Source organism: Saimiri boliviensis, chromosome 12 (genome assembly GCF_048565385.1).
Source record: "Saimiri boliviensis isolate mSaiBol1 chromosome 12, mSaiBol1.pri, whole genome shotgun sequence".
Lineage (NCBI taxonomy): Eukaryota > Metazoa > Chordata > Mammalia > Primates > Cebidae > Saimiri > Saimiri boliviensis.
Window position 1 is genome coordinate 80,298,845 of NC_133460.1, and position 17,848 is coordinate 80,316,692.

Here is a 17,848-nt window from a genome sequence, read left to right on the forward strand (position 1 = left end):
TGAAGTGACAGCATGCTTGCAACACATTTAGCATAGTGCTGGGAATGTAGTAAATGCTCAATAAAATCTGTTACGATCATTAATGGATTTGACAAGGAATTTAACTCAACCAGCTTTCGCTCGGAGCTGGTGTTGGAAGGACAGTGAAATGGTCTTTTATTCGTCCCTCATCCTGGATTTTCATTTGAATGCTGGGTACCCCAACCCTTAAAAATACGTTGCTATTTCTTTTTCAAGTACATGGAATACAAAGATCAGTGCAAGTGACATGATAATTACATCAAAATCCCAAGATAATAGAAATGGGGAACTAAAAATAAAGAGCACAATGACTAATAACTGAGTTAAATTCCCTTTCATAATCTTTAACAATTTGGTGAGAACTATTTCTCCAGGCAGATTATCTAATCAAAAAGTTCAGAGGGATTACAATGTGTGTTTTTCTGTCTTGTTTTGTTTTACAGATAGGGCCTCACTCTCTCCCAGGCTGGAGTACAGTGGCACCATCTTAGCTCACTGCAACCTTGAACTCCTGGGCTCAAGGGATCCTCTTGCCTCAGCCTCCTGAGTAGCTGGGACTACAGGCTCACGCCACCACAGCTGGGTAATTTTTTCATCTTTATAGAGAGAAGGTTTCACTGTATTGCCCAGGCTGGTCTCGAACACCCCGACTCATGAGATCCTCCTGCTTCCGCCTCTCAAAGTACTGGGATTACAGCACATGGCCTAAAATGTTCTGAGTGGTTGAAATAATTCTCAAATATTCAGAAAACATGTCACAAGCGTCTTATTGGAGTTTTATATAATGGTATCCCTGAAAACCAGAGACTGTCCAAATAACCCCAACATTACAGAGGGCTGGAGATTTTATACCTAATGGAAGGGAAGAGAAAAGTGTCCTTCTGAAGCTTTTTATTTCGAAGTCTGCTGTAGAAGGGAACCTTGCACTTCTGGCTGGTCTGTTGGTTTTGATGCTGGTACTTAGGCCCAGGGCACCTTCTTTGGTCCTACCCTTGTGAGGTTTCCTACCTCTGAGGCAACCTGGTGGTGCCACTTTGAAGAAATAAGTCTGTAAAGGAGTGTTTTTGAGGGACGTAGCATGTACCTCTGTTGCAGCCTGTGCACAAAGGCAGGCTGTGGTCTGCCCATGCTGTAGTGGGAGTTCCCAGGCTTTGGACACACAAGTTTGGGTCTGAATGCCAGCTGTGGAACTTTTGACAAGTTACTACAGTTCTCTGAATCTTATTCTCTCTCTATGAAAAATGAAATTCAAGTAACTGCCTTATTAGTATGTGAAATACTTAGAAAATAGGCCTTCCACCAACTCATGGGAGGTTTCATTAATTATTCTCTCTGATAATCCTACCTTATCAGAATTCTGTCTCTTTTTTTTTTTCTGAGACAGCATCTCATCTCACTCTGTAGCCCAATCTGGAAGTGCAGTGGTACAATCTTGGCTCACTGCAACCTTTGCCTCCCAGGTTCAAGCGATTCTCCTGCCTCAGCCTTTTAAGTAGCTGGGATTACAGGCGTCTGTCACCACGCCCAGCTAATTTTTGGTATTTTTAGTAGAGATGGGGTTTCACCATGTTGGCCAGGCTGGTCTTGCACTCCTGACCTCAGGTGATCCATCCACATCAGCTTCCCAAAGTGTTGGGATTACAGGAGTGAGCCACCAAGCCCGGCCTGTCTCTCCTATCTTTTTTTTTTTTTTTTTTTTTTTTTTGAGACAGAGTTTCGCTCTTGTTACCCAGGCTGGAGTGCAATGGCACGATCTCGGCTCACCGCAGCCTCCGCCTCCTGGGTTCAGGCAATTCTCCTGCCTCAGCCTCCTGAGTAGCTGGGATTACAGGCACGCACCACCATGCCCAGCTAATTTTTTTTGTATTTTTAGCAGAGACGGGGTTTCACCATGTTGACCAGGATGGTCTCGATCTCTTGACCTCGTGATCCACCCGCCTCGGCCTCCCAAAGTGCTGGGATTACAGGCTTGAGCCACCGCGCCCGGCCGTCTCTCCTATCTTGACCAAACATGTGACAGGAAAGGGGAGGTGTCTTCCCCACCTCAGCATACCCCTGGACCAACAGTGCTTCACAGGGAACTTCTTTCTTCCCAACCAGAGTCTTTCTTACCCAATCCAAAGCGGTAACCATCAGAAAAGCGAGTGCTGGCATTCCAGAACACACAGGCACTATCTACGTGCTGCAGGAAGAACTCTGCTGTATTTTCTGCAGGGTAAAAAAAGAGAAACCCAGTTAGGATGATACCCAGAGAACATCCCCATTTCGAGCCATTCACTGGTCACAGACCAGGGCGGGGTCTGTGCCCCCACTAGAGCTTCCCCATGTGTTCTCACGTATTAACATTCAGGCTTGTGAAAAGTCTCAACAGGACGAAGGCAAGTCAGCTTCATCAATCACAGTGTTGTGGAAAGACTGGGTTGGAATCCAGATCTCCCATGCTGGTGACCTGCCTACACTTCCTACTTATGGGCTCCAGAGCCAGACTGCCTAGGCCTGAACTCCAGCTGTATACCCACTAGCTGTGTGACCTTCCGCAGGTGTATAAAACTTTCTGTGTCCAGGTCAAAGGGGACTGACATTACCTAGCTGACAGGGTTGTAGAGAGAATGACAGGAGTTAGCACCTGGGGAGTACTCATCCTAATGCCTCGCACACAGTGAGTGGTTGGTAAATGATGGCTGTTAATAAGGGTGGCACTGCTCTCGTGCCACAATTAACTGACTGTAAATTCCTCAAGGGGGCCCTACTAGCAACCTTCACCATTGAGTCTCCAGTGTCTGACATCCAGGAGTGTCCCTGTATACATATTTGTGGAATAAATGAACGAATAATGTGCAGAGTTGGTTCTGCCCTTAATCTCGTGGGCCTTGGTTTCTTCAGCTGTAAAATGGGTTTATTTTAACTACCTGGTATGATTAGTTGCATGCATTAAAAGATAATGCCTCTGACAGGGTTAGTCATCTTCAAAGCAGAGCTAACCATCCCTGCCCCACCTCTCCTGGCTGTGACAATATAATGAAGTGATATGAAAACACTTAGCAAAGTACCAAATGCAGCCACTCCTAAGCATTACCATAAAAACCTACTCAAATTATGTTTTTTTTTGCAGGCCAAGAGGGAGTAAGAGGAGCAGGATCACCTTAGGGATGAGAGCAGCAAAGGCAGACACTATGGGGGATGCATGTGGACACTGACCGTTCTCTGTGACAATGACATCCGTGTGGGAGCTGCCATACTTATGGATGTGGTCAATGGCATCCTGAACGTTGTCCACTACTTCAATGCATAATTCCAGGTCCCCATACTCAGTTCGGAGTGACTTTACTTCGGAGGGGCTGAAGGTCAGATAGGAGGCAAATTTGGGGCCTGCATGAATTTTTACCTGGAACAGAGGAAGTCCAGGGGCAACAACATAAAAACAACTGAAATAAGCAAGCTCTAGGAGAGAACAGAAAGGTGAGCCTGTAAAACCACAGCCCAAAGTGGCTCCTATGGCCTGGACAACTGAACTAGTCCTGCTTTCCTTCCTCCATGCTTTGACCAGCCACTCGCCAGCAATGGGCCCTCAAGACAGGAGCAGGGATTGAAGCAGGAAGCCTTTGAATGTTAAGAATGTGCAAGGTGTGCCAGGCACGATGACTCACACCAAAGTGTAATCCCAGCACTTTGGGAGGCCGAGGCAGGTGGATAACTTGAGGTCAGGAGTTCAAAACAAGCCTGGCCAACATGGTGAAACCCTGTCTCTACTAAAAATACAAAAAAATTAGCCAGGCGTGGTGGTGGGCGCCTGTAATCCCAGCTACTTGGGAGACTGAGGCAGGAGAATTGCTTGAATCCAGGAAGCAAAGGAATGTGCAAGGCGTTTAATGGGCTATCAACATAAGCCCTTGACTTCTGGCATTTTACTGAAATGAATACTTGACAATAAAGAGCCTAGTCTCTGCATATGGGACCTAGGCACTGGACTCGGGTGGAAAGAGGGAGGTGCCACATATACATTCCTATTCCCTGCACCCTGGCGAAGTGCCCTGTTTGCTTTGCTTTAGAGGTAAGCAGTACTTGGTCAGGTTCTTTCAGCACCTCAAACCGTGACTACTCGTACAATTCCAACTGTGTCAGTCTGGCCCTACCTCTAGGTTTAGCTCAGCCCCAGCCTCTGGCTCTAATCCTGCTTCTGGTTGGAGGAATTTAAGGATTTTGAGGCTGCTCGCCGAGGCCCCCAATCTGGGATATGAAGCTGGATCCCACATAAGCCTTGTTGCCTGAGACATCCCCGGGACAGAGGTCATGCCTTGATTGTTTGAGACCAAGCTTTGGCCTTGGCTCAAGTTATAAGTGATGTCTGCCTTATCCTCACTATTCCTGAGGCCCTCCCATGGTTTCCTATCTGGGATCTCACTTCCTCCATGTTCCTTGGGGAATGGAACCTCATCCCTGTGCAAGTCATCCTTCTGGCCCTACTTCCTGCCATACAAAAGTGTTGCATGAAGTACACACAGTAACTCATTTTGATAAGGAATTTCAAGGCTATCCTCATTTTAATGACTGATACCATGGGTGTCTTCAAATTAGGTATGGGGGCATTTAGTCCTAACTAAAGGAGAGCTTTCCTCCTGTCTAATCTAGTTCACTCTGGCACTTGGCAAACACAGGTGCCCAATCAACAGGCTTCCTTACCCAAGTAAAGTAAGGCCCCAGAACATGAATGATCATGTGACCTAACTTCCTTTTAATCCACGGAGTGCATTTTCATTTTTAAAACAATTCTTCCAGTTCTCACTGGGACCATGCCACATTTATAAGCTAACTGGAGCCTTCCTTTCCAGCCAAATGATGGAAGGGAAGAGACACATGTTCAGGGTCAAAGCAACCAAGGCCAAAAAGCACCTTCTTTACTGCCATGCTGGTTTATATGATTCTAAAAGAGTACTGTGACATCAGATATTAAAGCTTAAAATGTATCCATGCAGAGAGTTTAACAGATTATCCATTTTTGCCTTGAGGGCATCTATCATATTTTCTTGCAGTCATGAATTTAGGACATAGCACAACTTTATATTTGAAACGTATTCGCTTTTGGTTTGTTTACAACCTTTTTCTTTTTCTTTCTTTTTTTTTTTTTTTTTTGAGACAGAGTGTCGCTCTTGTTACCCAGGCTGGAGTGCAATGGCACAATCTCGGCTCACCGCAACCTCCGCCTCCTGGGTTCAAGCAATTCTCCTGCCTCAGCCTCCTGAGTAGCTGGGACTACAGGCAAGCGCCACCATGCCCAGCTAATTTTTTGTATTTTTAGTAGAGACGGGGTTTCACCACATTGACCAGGATGGTCTCAATCTCTCGACCTCGTGATCCACCCGCCTCGGCCTCCCAAAGTGCTGGGATTACAGGCTTGAGCCACTGCGCCCAGCCTTTCTTTTTCTTTTCTTTTTTTTTTTTGAGATGGAGTTTCGCTCTTGTTACCCAGGCTAGAGTGCAATGGCGCGATCTCGACTCACCGCAACCTCCACCTCCTGGGTTCAGGCAATTCTCCTGTCTCAGCCTCCTGAGTAGCTGGGATTACAGGCACGCACAACCATGCCCAGCTAATTTTTGTATTTTTAGTAGAGACGGGGTTTCACCTTGTTGACCAGGATGGTCTCGATCTCTTGACCTCGTGATCCACCCGCCTCAGCCTCCCAAAGTGCTGGGATTACAGGCTTGAGCCACCGCGCCCGGCTGTTTACAACCTTAATAACATGGTCAAAACATAACCCAGGGAGACATTCTACAAATTACTGACTCCCAAATATCACTGCATTAAGTACATTAATAATGGTAACCAAAGACACTGGTGGTGGGCAGTGAATGCGTATAAGTTTTTGGTTTGAAACATTTCTGCGCCATCTTTTCAAATCAAATCCAAAAAGGAATATATGTTTGGGAACAATCTTTACACCTTGACACCTGAATAGAAGGTTGTCAGAAACAGTTCAGTCAGCATAGTGTCATGTGGTCTGTCTTATCTTCAGACTCTCTTTCGCACACAACACATTCCACCTTGTAATAAAGCTATTTGTATCTTGGTTTGGTTCGCTTTCTAGAGGGCAGGGGTTGTGTTTTACTCCCCTCTGTACTTAGCATGGAACTTTGTACATAGGAGATATTCACAAATATTGTTTCTTAAACTGCCTTATATGGTATGGCTGTGCCTGGTCTAATTCTGCAGGCTTCTAAAAGACAGGAAGTAATGTACTAGTCTTGTGGAACTGTCTTACCTGTTCTACTCTCAGCATATCAATGATCTGGTCAAATAATGGTGTCCTGAGCAGATCCCGGTGGATTAACAAAGTCTCCAAAGCATTACAGGCAGCTGGATATTCACATTTAGAGTCTCTGACTGAAAGAAGATGAGAAAGAATTGCTTCTATTAACATGATCCAGAGCTTCAGAGGATGTAATATTTCCCCCTTGTAAAAGAGGAGACTCCATCCAGCTCACCTAGCCTGGTGACCTTATCGACACTGGCCTCGGAATCCACATACATGTGGCAGATCCCTTCGCTGTGCCCCATCACTGGAATTCCCTTAGCAGCTTTCTGGATGTCTCTGACTAGCTGGGAAGAGCCACGTGGAATAATTAGATCTATCATTTTGTCTAGGCGGCAAAGATCCTCAACTTCTTCTCTGGTATTGACCTTTAGAAGGAAATAAGAAAAAGATAAAGACAGCATCTTCCGATGACACAAAATGTAAAAACTGCAGCTTCCCTTTTACAGATAAATACCTGTACACTCTGAGAACTAAACGAGACACTGTGAAAACTTATTCTAAAAATAAAATTAAGTTCCCGATCATGGGAATCAAAAAGTTGTCCGGCAAATGCTTACCAAACACTATACATCCGGTGCTGTGCTCCACATTACAGATCATGCTGGACACAGTTCATGCCCTCAAAGAGCTGAGTCGAGTAGGGAAGGAAGCACTAAGGTACTGCTAGCCATAACATAGGGCAGACAATTTTCAAAGTGCCAGAAGAAGCACTAGGGTTGCCTGTGGAGGTTAAATGCAGTACAGACTACTCCAGGCCATGAGGATCACAACAGGGAATGGCTGCTCTATTGGTTTTCTATTCATAGCACTGAGAAAATGTTGGGTTGGTCTTGCTAGGGAGTCATGATTCTCATGACTTCTGATGAGAACTCCTACCCTGGGATGTGGATTGGAATGACTTAAAAAGCCTGTGTGAGGATACTGAGATTATGGACATTTTGTTTTCTCTTGATTTTTAATTTTTCTCCATATGGTCATATTACTTTCACAACAAATATATATATATGTATCAGAATGTTCACAGCAACTTTATTCCACACAGCCCAAAACTGGAAACAACTTAAATATTCATTAACAGAAGAAAAGATGGATTGTAGTATATGCAGGTAAATGGAATACTACATGGCGATTCAATGAGAAAACTACTGCTAGATGCAACAATGTGAATGAACACCACAGACATCATGAACAAATGACAGGCAACATAAACGTGTATTTTGTTTGATTTCGTTTACATGAAGTTCGAGAATAGGCAAAAGGCTGGGCGTGGTGGCACATTCAGCACTTTGGGAGGTGGCGGCAAGCAGATTGCCTGAGATCAGGAGCTCAAGACTGGGCAACATGGTGAAATCCTGTCTCTACAAAAAAAAAAAAAAAAAAAAAAACACACACACACACACACACACACACAAATTAGCCAGGTCTGGAGGGATGCACCTGTAGTTCCAACTGCTAGGAAGGCTGAGGTGGGTAGACTGCTTGAGCCTGGGAGGCTGAGGCTGCAGTGAGCCGAAAGCCGAGATTGTGCCACTGCACTCCAGCCTGTGCAACAGAGCAAGACTATGACTCAAAAAAAAAAAAAAAAAAAAAAGAGCTCACGCCTGTAATCCTAGCACTTTGGGAGGCCAAGGCAGGTGGATCACCTGAGGTAAGCAGTTTTGAGACCAGTCTGGCCAATGTGGTGAAACCTCGTCTCTACTAAAAATACAAAAAATTAGCCTGGCGTGGTGGCATGTGCCTGTAATCCCAGCTACTCAAGAGGTTGAGGCAGGAGAATCACTTGAACTGAGGAGGTGGAGATTGCAGTGAGCTGAGATTGCGCCATTGCACTCCAGCCTGGGCAACAAGAGTGAAGCTCCACTTCAAAAAAAAAAAAAAAGGCAAAAGTAATTTAATGTGACAGAAGTTAAAAAAAATAGTTTGTGGGGCAGGCAGGCTACATATTGACTGGGCACAAGGGGCCCTCCAGGATATTGAACTCTTCTTATCTTGATACGGCTGGTGGTTATAGATGTGTGTGCATGTGAACAGTCAGAGTTGTGCACAGAATCTGTATACTTTACTGTATGTATGTTACACATCACTAGAAAGAAAAGGAAGAAATCTGTGTAAGCTAGGATGTGGTAGAGCTGGGATTTGAATCCCTAAAATCTGTGCTCTTTCCAACCACTATGTTGGCATAAGGAAAAAGCCAGATTCCGGTCATTGAGTGTGTAATGAGCAGGTTTGTAGACATTCTCCCAGCAGCCAAGAGAATCCTGGAATGCTGGAGCAAACGAGCCAAAATAACAGATCTGGAGTCAGCCTCGGTCCAAATATAAACTCTACCACATACCATGTGACTCTGTGACTCTGAATCTGTTTTTTCCAATCAGAAAATGGGTCTAATAATGTTATTTTCCTCATGGGACTCTTTGAGGATCAGATGAGATCATGGATAAAATAAATGAGCCTTGCACATAGTAGGTGCTCAGTAAGTCGTAGCTATTATTATCAAACTTCATTTGACAGTTGAGGAGAGTGAGAAATGGTCAAAGCAATGATCTTAGTAATAATAGTGACAACAGCATGATCTCATACTCACACACTGCATGACAGTTTATGACCAACTTTCATAAAGTTTCTCATCTGACTTACCCTAAATTACTCTGCCAATGACAAGAACCTGGGCCTCACACTCTACGTCTGGTACTCCTGCTGCCTTGTGACCCAAAGAATGAAGGTCTAATTGGCATTCTTGTAAATAAGTAGTGCCAAGACACAGCTATAAGGGAGGGCTTTCCTAAGCCACTGAGGACCCATCTGGCTCTGCAGAATGGCCTAAATTCTGTAGGCTCACAGGCCTACTGGAGTGTCAAGCCTGCCTGTAGGAGTGTCTTGGCCCTATGTGGCCTAAGTTTTGCTTTAAATTCCTTTTTTTTTTTTTTTGAGACGGAGTTTCGCTCTTGTTACCCAGGCTGGAGTGCAATGGCGCGATCTCGGCTCACCGCAACCTCCGCCTCCTGGGTTCAGGCAATTCTCCTGCCTCAGCCTCCTGAGTAGCTGGGATTACAGGCACGCGCCACCATGCCCAGCTAATTTTTTGTATTTTGAGTAGAGACGGGGTTTCACCATGTTGACCAGGTTGGTCTCGATCTCTCGACCTTGTGATCCACCCGCCTCGGCCTCCCAAAGTGCTGGAATTACAGGCTTGAGCCACCGCGCCCGGCCCTTAAGTTTTGCTTTAAATTCCTAAACACCTGATCTGGACCCTCTGGGCTTGACTTGGTGTATTCCCAGGGACCTACCAGCTGCACGGCCTCCTTGACTCCATGGATTGAGAGGGCTTCCTGGGTCAGGAGGTGGAGAATTCGGTTGCTGTGTGCAGCCTCCTTCCCTCCTTTGAGTAACAAGCCGTTACCACTTGCAATAGCCAAAGCTGCCACCTGCAGATCAAAGGGAGAGCAGTGGATCAAAGGGGACAGACAGTAATAGTGACAGTAATGTTAGCATTCATAAGCACTCCTTCTGTGCTAAGCAGTCTTCATCATTTTATAAGGCCTATGCTGTTTCATCTTCACAACACTGCAGTGAATTAAGTGCTTGTTTTATCCTCTACTTTACAGACAAGGGACACTGAAGCCCAGAGAGGTAGATGACTCCCCAAAGTTACACAGCTTATAAATGGTAGCGCTGGGAGCCACACTGAGGTGGTTTGACTCCAGAAGGAACCACTGGATTTTAGCAACTAAACTATACGGCTTCTTTAGCACCATTAGCAAAGAGAACTGAGTTAAGGCCAGGGCCAGACGGCACCCCCTCAACTGTGAAGAACAGGGTCTTCAGCCACCTTTGTAGGGAAGCACTTGCTTCATCTGATCAGGCTGAGGCTGGGCAGCTCCTCTGGCCACATCCTACTCTGGCCTTGGAATTGTTCTGAGATCTCCAGTGCTTGCTGCTAAGAACCTGGAGAAAACTAGAGCTCCTGCCAGCCCTTGGGCAGCTATGGTAGAGAATGCTGAGAACAGTCTTTTTCCCACATGCCTGTCTGGGGAGGAAAAGGTAGACCATCCAGGAGGAGGGCTAGTTACCCTGTCGGGGCAAAGAGTGAGTGACACTGTGCTCATCATCCTTCCTCTTATAAGTTACATCAACTTTCTCCAGACCAATGCACAGACACAGAATACTGCACACAATTTTTAGGATTCATAGATTCTGTGAAACCATCCAGGGTTGGGTCCAGAAGAGGAGCCTCAGCTGTTGTTAGCTAATGAGGAAAACTTACTCCTTGTGAGGGATCAGCTCGTATGGATGAGTGGTAGCAAAGAAAGTTCATGGATACGGTCCACAGAGATTTAGGCCGATTTCTACTAGCAGAGGTGAGTTTGGCAGTCATCACTGGGGCACTTCTGCAAGACAGCTATGTGGCCAGAGAGGCAGTGTGCCAGCATCAGCCAGGGACTAAGGATAGGCCTCATAGCTATGGGAATCCCTTGGTGAACAGGCTGGTTTTAGGGGACGTCAGAGAGTACCCTTCACAGAGCATTCTGGATTCTACAGTCACCTATGTCTTACAGTAAAGAGTGGCTGGTGTTTTGTTTTTAAAACAGAGTTTCCCTTTGAGACTTCAGGGCTAGTGCAAAGAAAGAGCTGGTATCATCCTACAGGACAGTCCAGTGGAGGAAATGCTCCCAGAGTTCCGGGAGGGGGTTTAGGGTAAGAAAGTGGGGCGATTCTATAATGACACCTTGTATTTCCCAGCATGGCTGCTTGGCAAAAACTTTTAACAAATGCTTTCTCAACAGTAGGCTGTGATATGTCGACTTGGTTAAAGAGGGTTGCATTCTAATTTCCATTAACTACTGAAAGTTCTTTTTCCTAACAGACGTACCTATAGGAAGCCATCTGTGACCCTGATAATAAAGGGGTCCTTTTCATGTGGGCCAAGCCAGTTATTCATGAATGACTGCAGCAGGCTAGCAGAGACTCGAGGTCAGAGAACAAAGTGAACCACAGGCTAAGATATTTAGAAATTTGCTCCTGCACTGTGGTAAGGTAGGCTGATGTGGGCTTCAGTCTCAGTTGCACCTTACAAGTGTGACAGGACTATTACCTTCTATGAGGTTCAGTTCTTCAGCTCTAAAATGGACATATGAAAGTACTTTAAGATACTGGAAGAATCAAGAACGTAAATTACCTCAAAAACAACCTGAGAATAAAGTCTCAAAAATTATCTTTTTCTGGTTAAAATAAAAGACCTTCACACACATACACACACAATTGTCTTTGGGAAACTTATCTCCAGTATTGAAAATATATTCTTCCTCCAATCTCTGCACCAGCCCCCAAAGGCAGGGTATTTATTCCCCCTGGGGTACATACACACCTGGGGTAGACAGTCAGGACGAGATTCAAAGATCACCAGCAGAACTCCAATTGGGACAGTCACTTGTTCCAATTCCAGGTTTTTAGCGATTCGGGTGCGACGCAGAACACGCCCCACACTGTCCTGGGAGGAGGCTGCGATCTGTCGCAGACCGATGGCCAGGCTGTTCAATTTGGATGTGGAGAGGCTTAAACGTTTCAGCAGAGGAGCTGCAAGTCTACCTGAGAAGGCATTAAGAGGACAGGATGAAGCAGCAGGCCTAGCAGGCTACAGCCACCAATTGATGTGTCTTTTTTTTTCTTTGAGCCAGGGTCTCACTCTGATGCCCAGGCTGGAGTGCAGTGGCATGATCTTGGCTCACCGAAACCTCTGCCTCCTGGATTCAAGCAGTTCTCCCACTTCAGTCTCCTGAGTAGATGGGTCTACAGGCATGTGCCACCTGGCAAAATATTGTATTTTTTGGTAGATATGGGGTTTCATCAGGTTGGCCAGGCTGATCTGGAACTCCTCACCTCAACTGATCTGCCCGCCCAAAGTGCTGGGATTACAGGTGCGAGCTGTCTTGATGTTTTACTGAACATGCGAACTGCATTAGGAACAGACTTGGGAAGGCAACGACATGCCATTTAAACTGTCCTTTTGGGAGTCCATTTGGCAGTACATAGCATTATGTAAAGCTGTGTACACTGATAACCCTTTGTGCCCCCAGTTTCAGTTCCAGAAATTTATCATTTGTGTGAACAAGCAGGCATGTAATAAGGATACTTACCACAGCATTTTTTAATACTGAGAAACTGAATTCTACCTAAATATTCAGAGAGTGGGTTATAATTCAGTTATCATAAATAGTATTTCTAGGCTTACTGACATGGAAAGCTAAGACATAGTTTATGAAAAAGGCAAACTATAAAACAGCATGTATGATATGATCCTATTTATCAAACACTGCACATGTGTGTGTGCACAGAAGAAATCTGGAAGACATCCAGGATAGTAATAATCTCTCTACTTTATCTATTTTATTTTATTTTATTTTTTATAATGAGTGAATTAATTTTATAATCAGAACTAACAAAGATTTTTTTTTTTTTTTCGAGACAGGGTCTTAGTCTGTCGCTCAGGCTAGAGTGCAGTGGTGCAATCATAGCTCATTGCGGCCTTGAATGCCTGTGCTCAAGTGATCCTCCTGCTTCAGTCTCCAGAGCAGCTAGGACTACAGGCATGCATCACCATGGCTAGCTAACTTTAAAAAATATTTTGTAGAGACAGGGGTCTCACTGTGTTGCCTAGGCTGGTCTTGAGCTCCTGGACTAAAGTGATTCTTCTGTCTCTACCTCCCAAAGTGCTGGGATTACAGGCATGAGTGACCATGCTTGGCCAAAAAAAAATGTTAAATTGTGGCAAGTTCCTATGCAGAATTTTCTTTAAAAACAGTAGTATGCATGGTGTGATACCCTTTCTCCACACATAAACATGTACGTACATATTCATATATATATACACATATATACTTAGAAAACCATTTGAAATCATACATCACAAATCATTAATGTGGTCAATGTTGAGATGAGATTACAAAAATTTTCTCTATTTTTTACAGTCACAGCCACCAAGATAAAATAATAAAAAGATTTCCGCTTTGGGTGGAAGCAACTGACATTATATTAAGAAAAAAACCATCTTTCTACCAAGCAATATACAAATTAATTAATTTTCTTTACTTTTCCTATATGCTAAAAAGCAAGTTTTAATTACAGTATATGTTAAATGTTACTTTTACTAGCTTTTCACCTCACAATGCAAGTATGTTTTCCACGTTGCAAAAATTATCTTAATTACTACTAAATATTCCATGAATTTGATACAGCTGAATGTACTTATCCACACCTATGTTATTAAATGCTCAGGTTGTTTCCAGTTTTTCAGTGTGGTAAATCCTGCTCTAAGAAACTTTGGATAAAGAGCTATTTTCTTTTTTTCTTTTTTTTTTTGAGATGGAGTCTTGCTCTGTCGTCCAGGCTGGAGTGCAGTAGCATGATCTAGTCTCACTGCAACCTCCAGCTTCTAGGTTCAAGCAAGTCTCCTGCCTCAGCCTCACGAGTAGCTGGGATTACAGACATGTGCCACCATGCCCAGCTAATTTTTGTATTTTTTTTTTTTTGAGACGAAGTTTCGCTCTTGTTACCCAGGCTGGAGTGCAATGGCACGATCTCGGCTGACCGCAACCTCTGCCTCCTGGGTTCAGGCGATTCTCCTGACTCAGCCTCCTGAGTAGCTGGGATTACAGGCACGCACCACCATGCCCAGATAATTTTTTGTATTTTTAGTAGAGACGGGGTTTCACCATGTTGACCAGGATGGTCTCGATCTCTTGACCTTGTGATCCACCCACCTCGGCCTCCCAAAGTGCTGGGATTACAGGCTTGAGCCACCGCGCTCGGCCTTAATTTTTGTATTTTTTTTTTTTTTTTTTTTTTTTTTGAGATGGAGTTTCGCTCTTGTTACCCAGGCTGGAGTGCAATGGCACGATCTCGGCTCACCGCAACCTCCGCCTCCTGGGTTCAGGCAATTCTCCTGCCTCAGCCTCCTGAGTAGCTGGGATTACAGGCACGTGCCACCATGCCCAGCTAATTTTTTGCATTTTTAGTAGAGACGGGGTTTCACCATGTTGACCAGGATGGTCTCGATCTCTCGACCTTGTGATCCACCCGCCTCGGCCTCCCAAAGTGCTGGGATTACAAGCTTGAGCCACCGAGCCCGGCCTTAATTTTTGTATTTTTATAGAGATCAGGTTTTACTATGTTGGCCAGGCTGGTCTCAAACTCCTAACCTCAGGTGATCCACTCACCTCGGTCTCTCAAAGTACTGGGATTACAGGCGTGAGCCACTGTGCCTGGCCTAAAGAGGTATTTTCTTTTTTTTTTCTTTTTTGAAGGAGTCTTGCTCTGTCACCAGGCTGGAGTACAGTGGCATGATCTCGGGTTCAAGCGATTCTCCTGCCTCTGAATAACTGGGACTACAGGCATGCGCCACCACATCTAGCTAATTCTTGTATTTTTTAATAGAGATGGGATTTCACCATGTTGGCCAGGATGGTCTCGATCTCTTGATCTCATGATCCACCCGTCTCAGCCTCCCAAAGTGCTGGGATTACAGGCATGAGCCACTGCGCCCAGCTGAGTTATTTTCTTTAGAAATATTTTTTGAGGGCCGGGCACGGTGGCTCAAGTCTGTAATCCCAGCACTTTGGGAAGCCGAGGCAGGTGGATCACGAGGTCAAGAGATCGAGACCATCCTGGTCAACATGGTGAAACCCCGTCTCTACTAAAAATACAAAAAAATTAGCTGGGCATGGTGGCGCGTGCCTGTAATCCCAGCTACTCAGGGGGCTGAGGCAGGAGAATCGCCTGAACCCAGTAGGCGGAGGTTGCGGTGAGCCGAGATCGCGCCATTGCACTCCAGCCTGGGTAACAAGAGTGAAACTCCGTCTCAAAAAAAAAAAAAAAAAAAAAGAAATATTTTTTGAGGATAAATTCCCCAAACTGGGATTGCTAAGCCACGCTCATGTATACCCAGGGCTTTGTCCTTAACCCACGGTGCATCCTTATGCATGTTCAGCTGGAACCAGCAGTCAAAATTCTGCCAACAACATGCTGTAAACCTTGGACAACAACTGCTTTACCCTCTGTGGTTCTTAATTCTTTTACTTTAAATTAACGACTGGATAGTATCAAAGATTTCTTTCAGTTCTGAAAATCTATTTTACATTCTCTAATACTACAAAAATTCAAAAGACGAGGTATAAATTCTAGAGGAAGCTCTAAAACACTGTTTCAAAAATGTTTTAAGGAATGAAAGCAATGTTGTTGAACCTTGCAAAACTTCTTTGAACAAAACACCATTAATATGGATGTTCAAATTAATGCAAAGGAAATTCAAAACTCCATAAAATCAATCCCTATTATTTTAAGGTGGGAAAAAAACAGAGAATTAAGAAAAAGAAGAGAAAGAGTCAGGGCCCTAACTGACTCTCTACATGTCTAGGTGTTTGCTATGTGAGTTCATCTTACTTTACCATTAGCACCTAAAGGGTATTTCTGGATGGCATCTGGTGCTAACTCAGGGAAGACAAAAGACTGGTTAATTAACTAAGAAACAAGCTATCTTTCTTCTTTCTTCATAGGCTGCACAAACTATTTCTACAACTCTTTTTTTTTTTTTTTTTTTTTAAATAAAGACGGGGTTTCACCATGTTGGTCAGGCTGGTCTTGAACTCCGACCTCAGGTGATCTGCCCGCCTTGGCCTCCAAAGTGCTTGGATTACAGGTGTGAGCCACCACGCCCGGCCTTCTACAACTCTTTCACATGTACAGTCCATGTATGTTTAAATCCTGGTCTGTCACTGACTGTATGGCTTTGGGCAAGTGACAACTTCTGTGAGCTTCAGTTTCCTTCTCTGTCAAATGGGGATAACAAAGAGGTATTATCCTCTATGTTATGGAAATTAAATGACATCCTGACTGTATAGCCCTTAGCACAGGGCCTGGCAATGCAGAAAGTCCTCAATAAATGCTAGCTATTAGCTTAACGTCTTAAGCAGTGGGGTTCTTAATCTTGTTCTTTTTTGTCCTGACCACCATAGTAGCCACAGCTTGTGATCTATAGGCAATGAAAAAAAGCTCCTTTGGGAGTTGTACTAAAGTATCTGGGGAAGAAGAATATCAGCCACCCACCTACCCTCAATAGAAATGATACATAATATACCATTTCTTTTATAACAATCTTATCTATAGGCAGACATAACAATTATTAGTAAAACTAAAAACCAAAATGACCCCCACCCCTCCATAATATTGACTCTAAATTGCCTGGTCTTTACCCTCTGCCTCCTCCAAGTCTTTTTTGTTGGCTAACAGGATCTCATCACGCTGGTCCGTCAACAGATCAGCCAGATGATGGATAATTTCTGCTCTCTAAAAGAAAGGTACACCGTTAAAAAAACAAACAAACAACAACAAAAAAACCAGAGATGTTAATCCAAGAAGAATGCACACCATGGTTTTTAAACCTACTCTACTGAGAGTACCAGGCCTTGCTCCCACATCCAAGGTCACCACCAAATGAAATCACCTGACTTCCCATCACTTATTCCCACCACTGCTCCCCGTATTTCTTCCTTCCTCTCTCACTGCCAACCTCTCCGTCACTTCTTACTTTTCCTCTTTTTTTTTCTTATGTTGTTTTTTTTTTTTTTTTTTTTTTGAGACAGAGTCTCGCTCTGTCACTCAGGCTGGAGTGCAATGTTGCCGTCTCAGCTCACTGCAACCTCTGCCTCCCAGGTTTAAGAGACTCTCCTGCTTCAGCCTCTTGAGTAGCTGGGATTACAGGTACCCATCACTGCACCTGGCTGATTTTTGTATTTTTAGTAGGGAAGGGGTTTCGCAATGTTGGCCAGGCTGGTTTCAAATGCCTGACCTCAGGTGATCTGCCCAGCTCAGCCTCCCAAAGTGCTGGGATTACAGATGTAAGCCATCATACCTGGCCAGACTCCCGATTATTATAATTAGCCATGGCTAATTATAATAATCAGGAGTCAAAAGGAAAAAAAAGAAGGGGGAGGGGGCATGATAGATTATGTAACTGTACAGGGCCACTGCTTTGAATTAACATGATACATACAGTTTTACATATTTAATATCATTTGTTATTTTATTTCCAGGTAAGTTTTTACATCTGTTTTTTCTTCCTTGTAAATTATTTATTTAATGCATTTAGTCAAAGTGGAAAAAATTCAGTCCTAAGTACTTGAAGACAGACACCCCAAACCTGACCTTGCTAGATTAGGAAATGTGGCAAATCAGTATGCTGATTACTGAAGGAGTAGAGAGAAGTGGCTCCTCCTTTGCTTTCCTTTCTCTGCTGTTGGAGTTACTTTCTCTTTTCTCAGGCCAAAGGATTCATTAGTATGAACCCACATACATCCTCACTCTCAAATCCATCCTTCACAACATAACCCCTGGAGGACCAGCTCCCAGCTTCCACTTGACCTCCTTACCACTTACAGCCTCATTGTGTCTGCTACTTAGACTAACTCATGACTAGTTCATGCAAGACAGGTCGGAGCTACCAACTATGGAGCAGGCTCTTGAGC

At 44.3% G+C, this 17,848-nt stretch overlaps 1 protein-coding gene across 2 annotated transcripts in view; it reads right to left on the minus strand.

The window, feature by feature from the left end:
* Window positions 1-17,848, minus strand: part of ALDH18A1 (aldehyde dehydrogenase 18 family member A1) — a 45,945-nt gene that overhangs the window by 2,076 nt on the left and 26,021 nt on the right. For both annotated transcript variants that reach the window (XM_003922361.4, XM_010333243.3), the window contains exons 11-17: window positions 16,577-16,670; window positions 11,698-11,918; window positions 9,620-9,757; window positions 6,502-6,697; window positions 6,279-6,400; window positions 3,220-3,406; window positions 2,134-2,229 (exon numbers count right to left, since the gene is read on the minus strand). In XM_003922361.4, coding sequence (XP_003922410.1) covers window positions 2,134-2,229; window positions 3,220-3,406; window positions 6,279-6,400; window positions 6,502-6,697; window positions 9,620-9,757; window positions 11,698-11,918; window positions 16,577-16,670 — 1,054 coding nt within the window. The remainder of the gene's footprint in view (window positions 1-2,133; window positions 2,230-3,219; window positions 3,407-6,278; window positions 6,401-6,501; window positions 6,698-9,619; window positions 9,758-11,697; window positions 11,919-16,576; window positions 16,671-17,848) is intronic.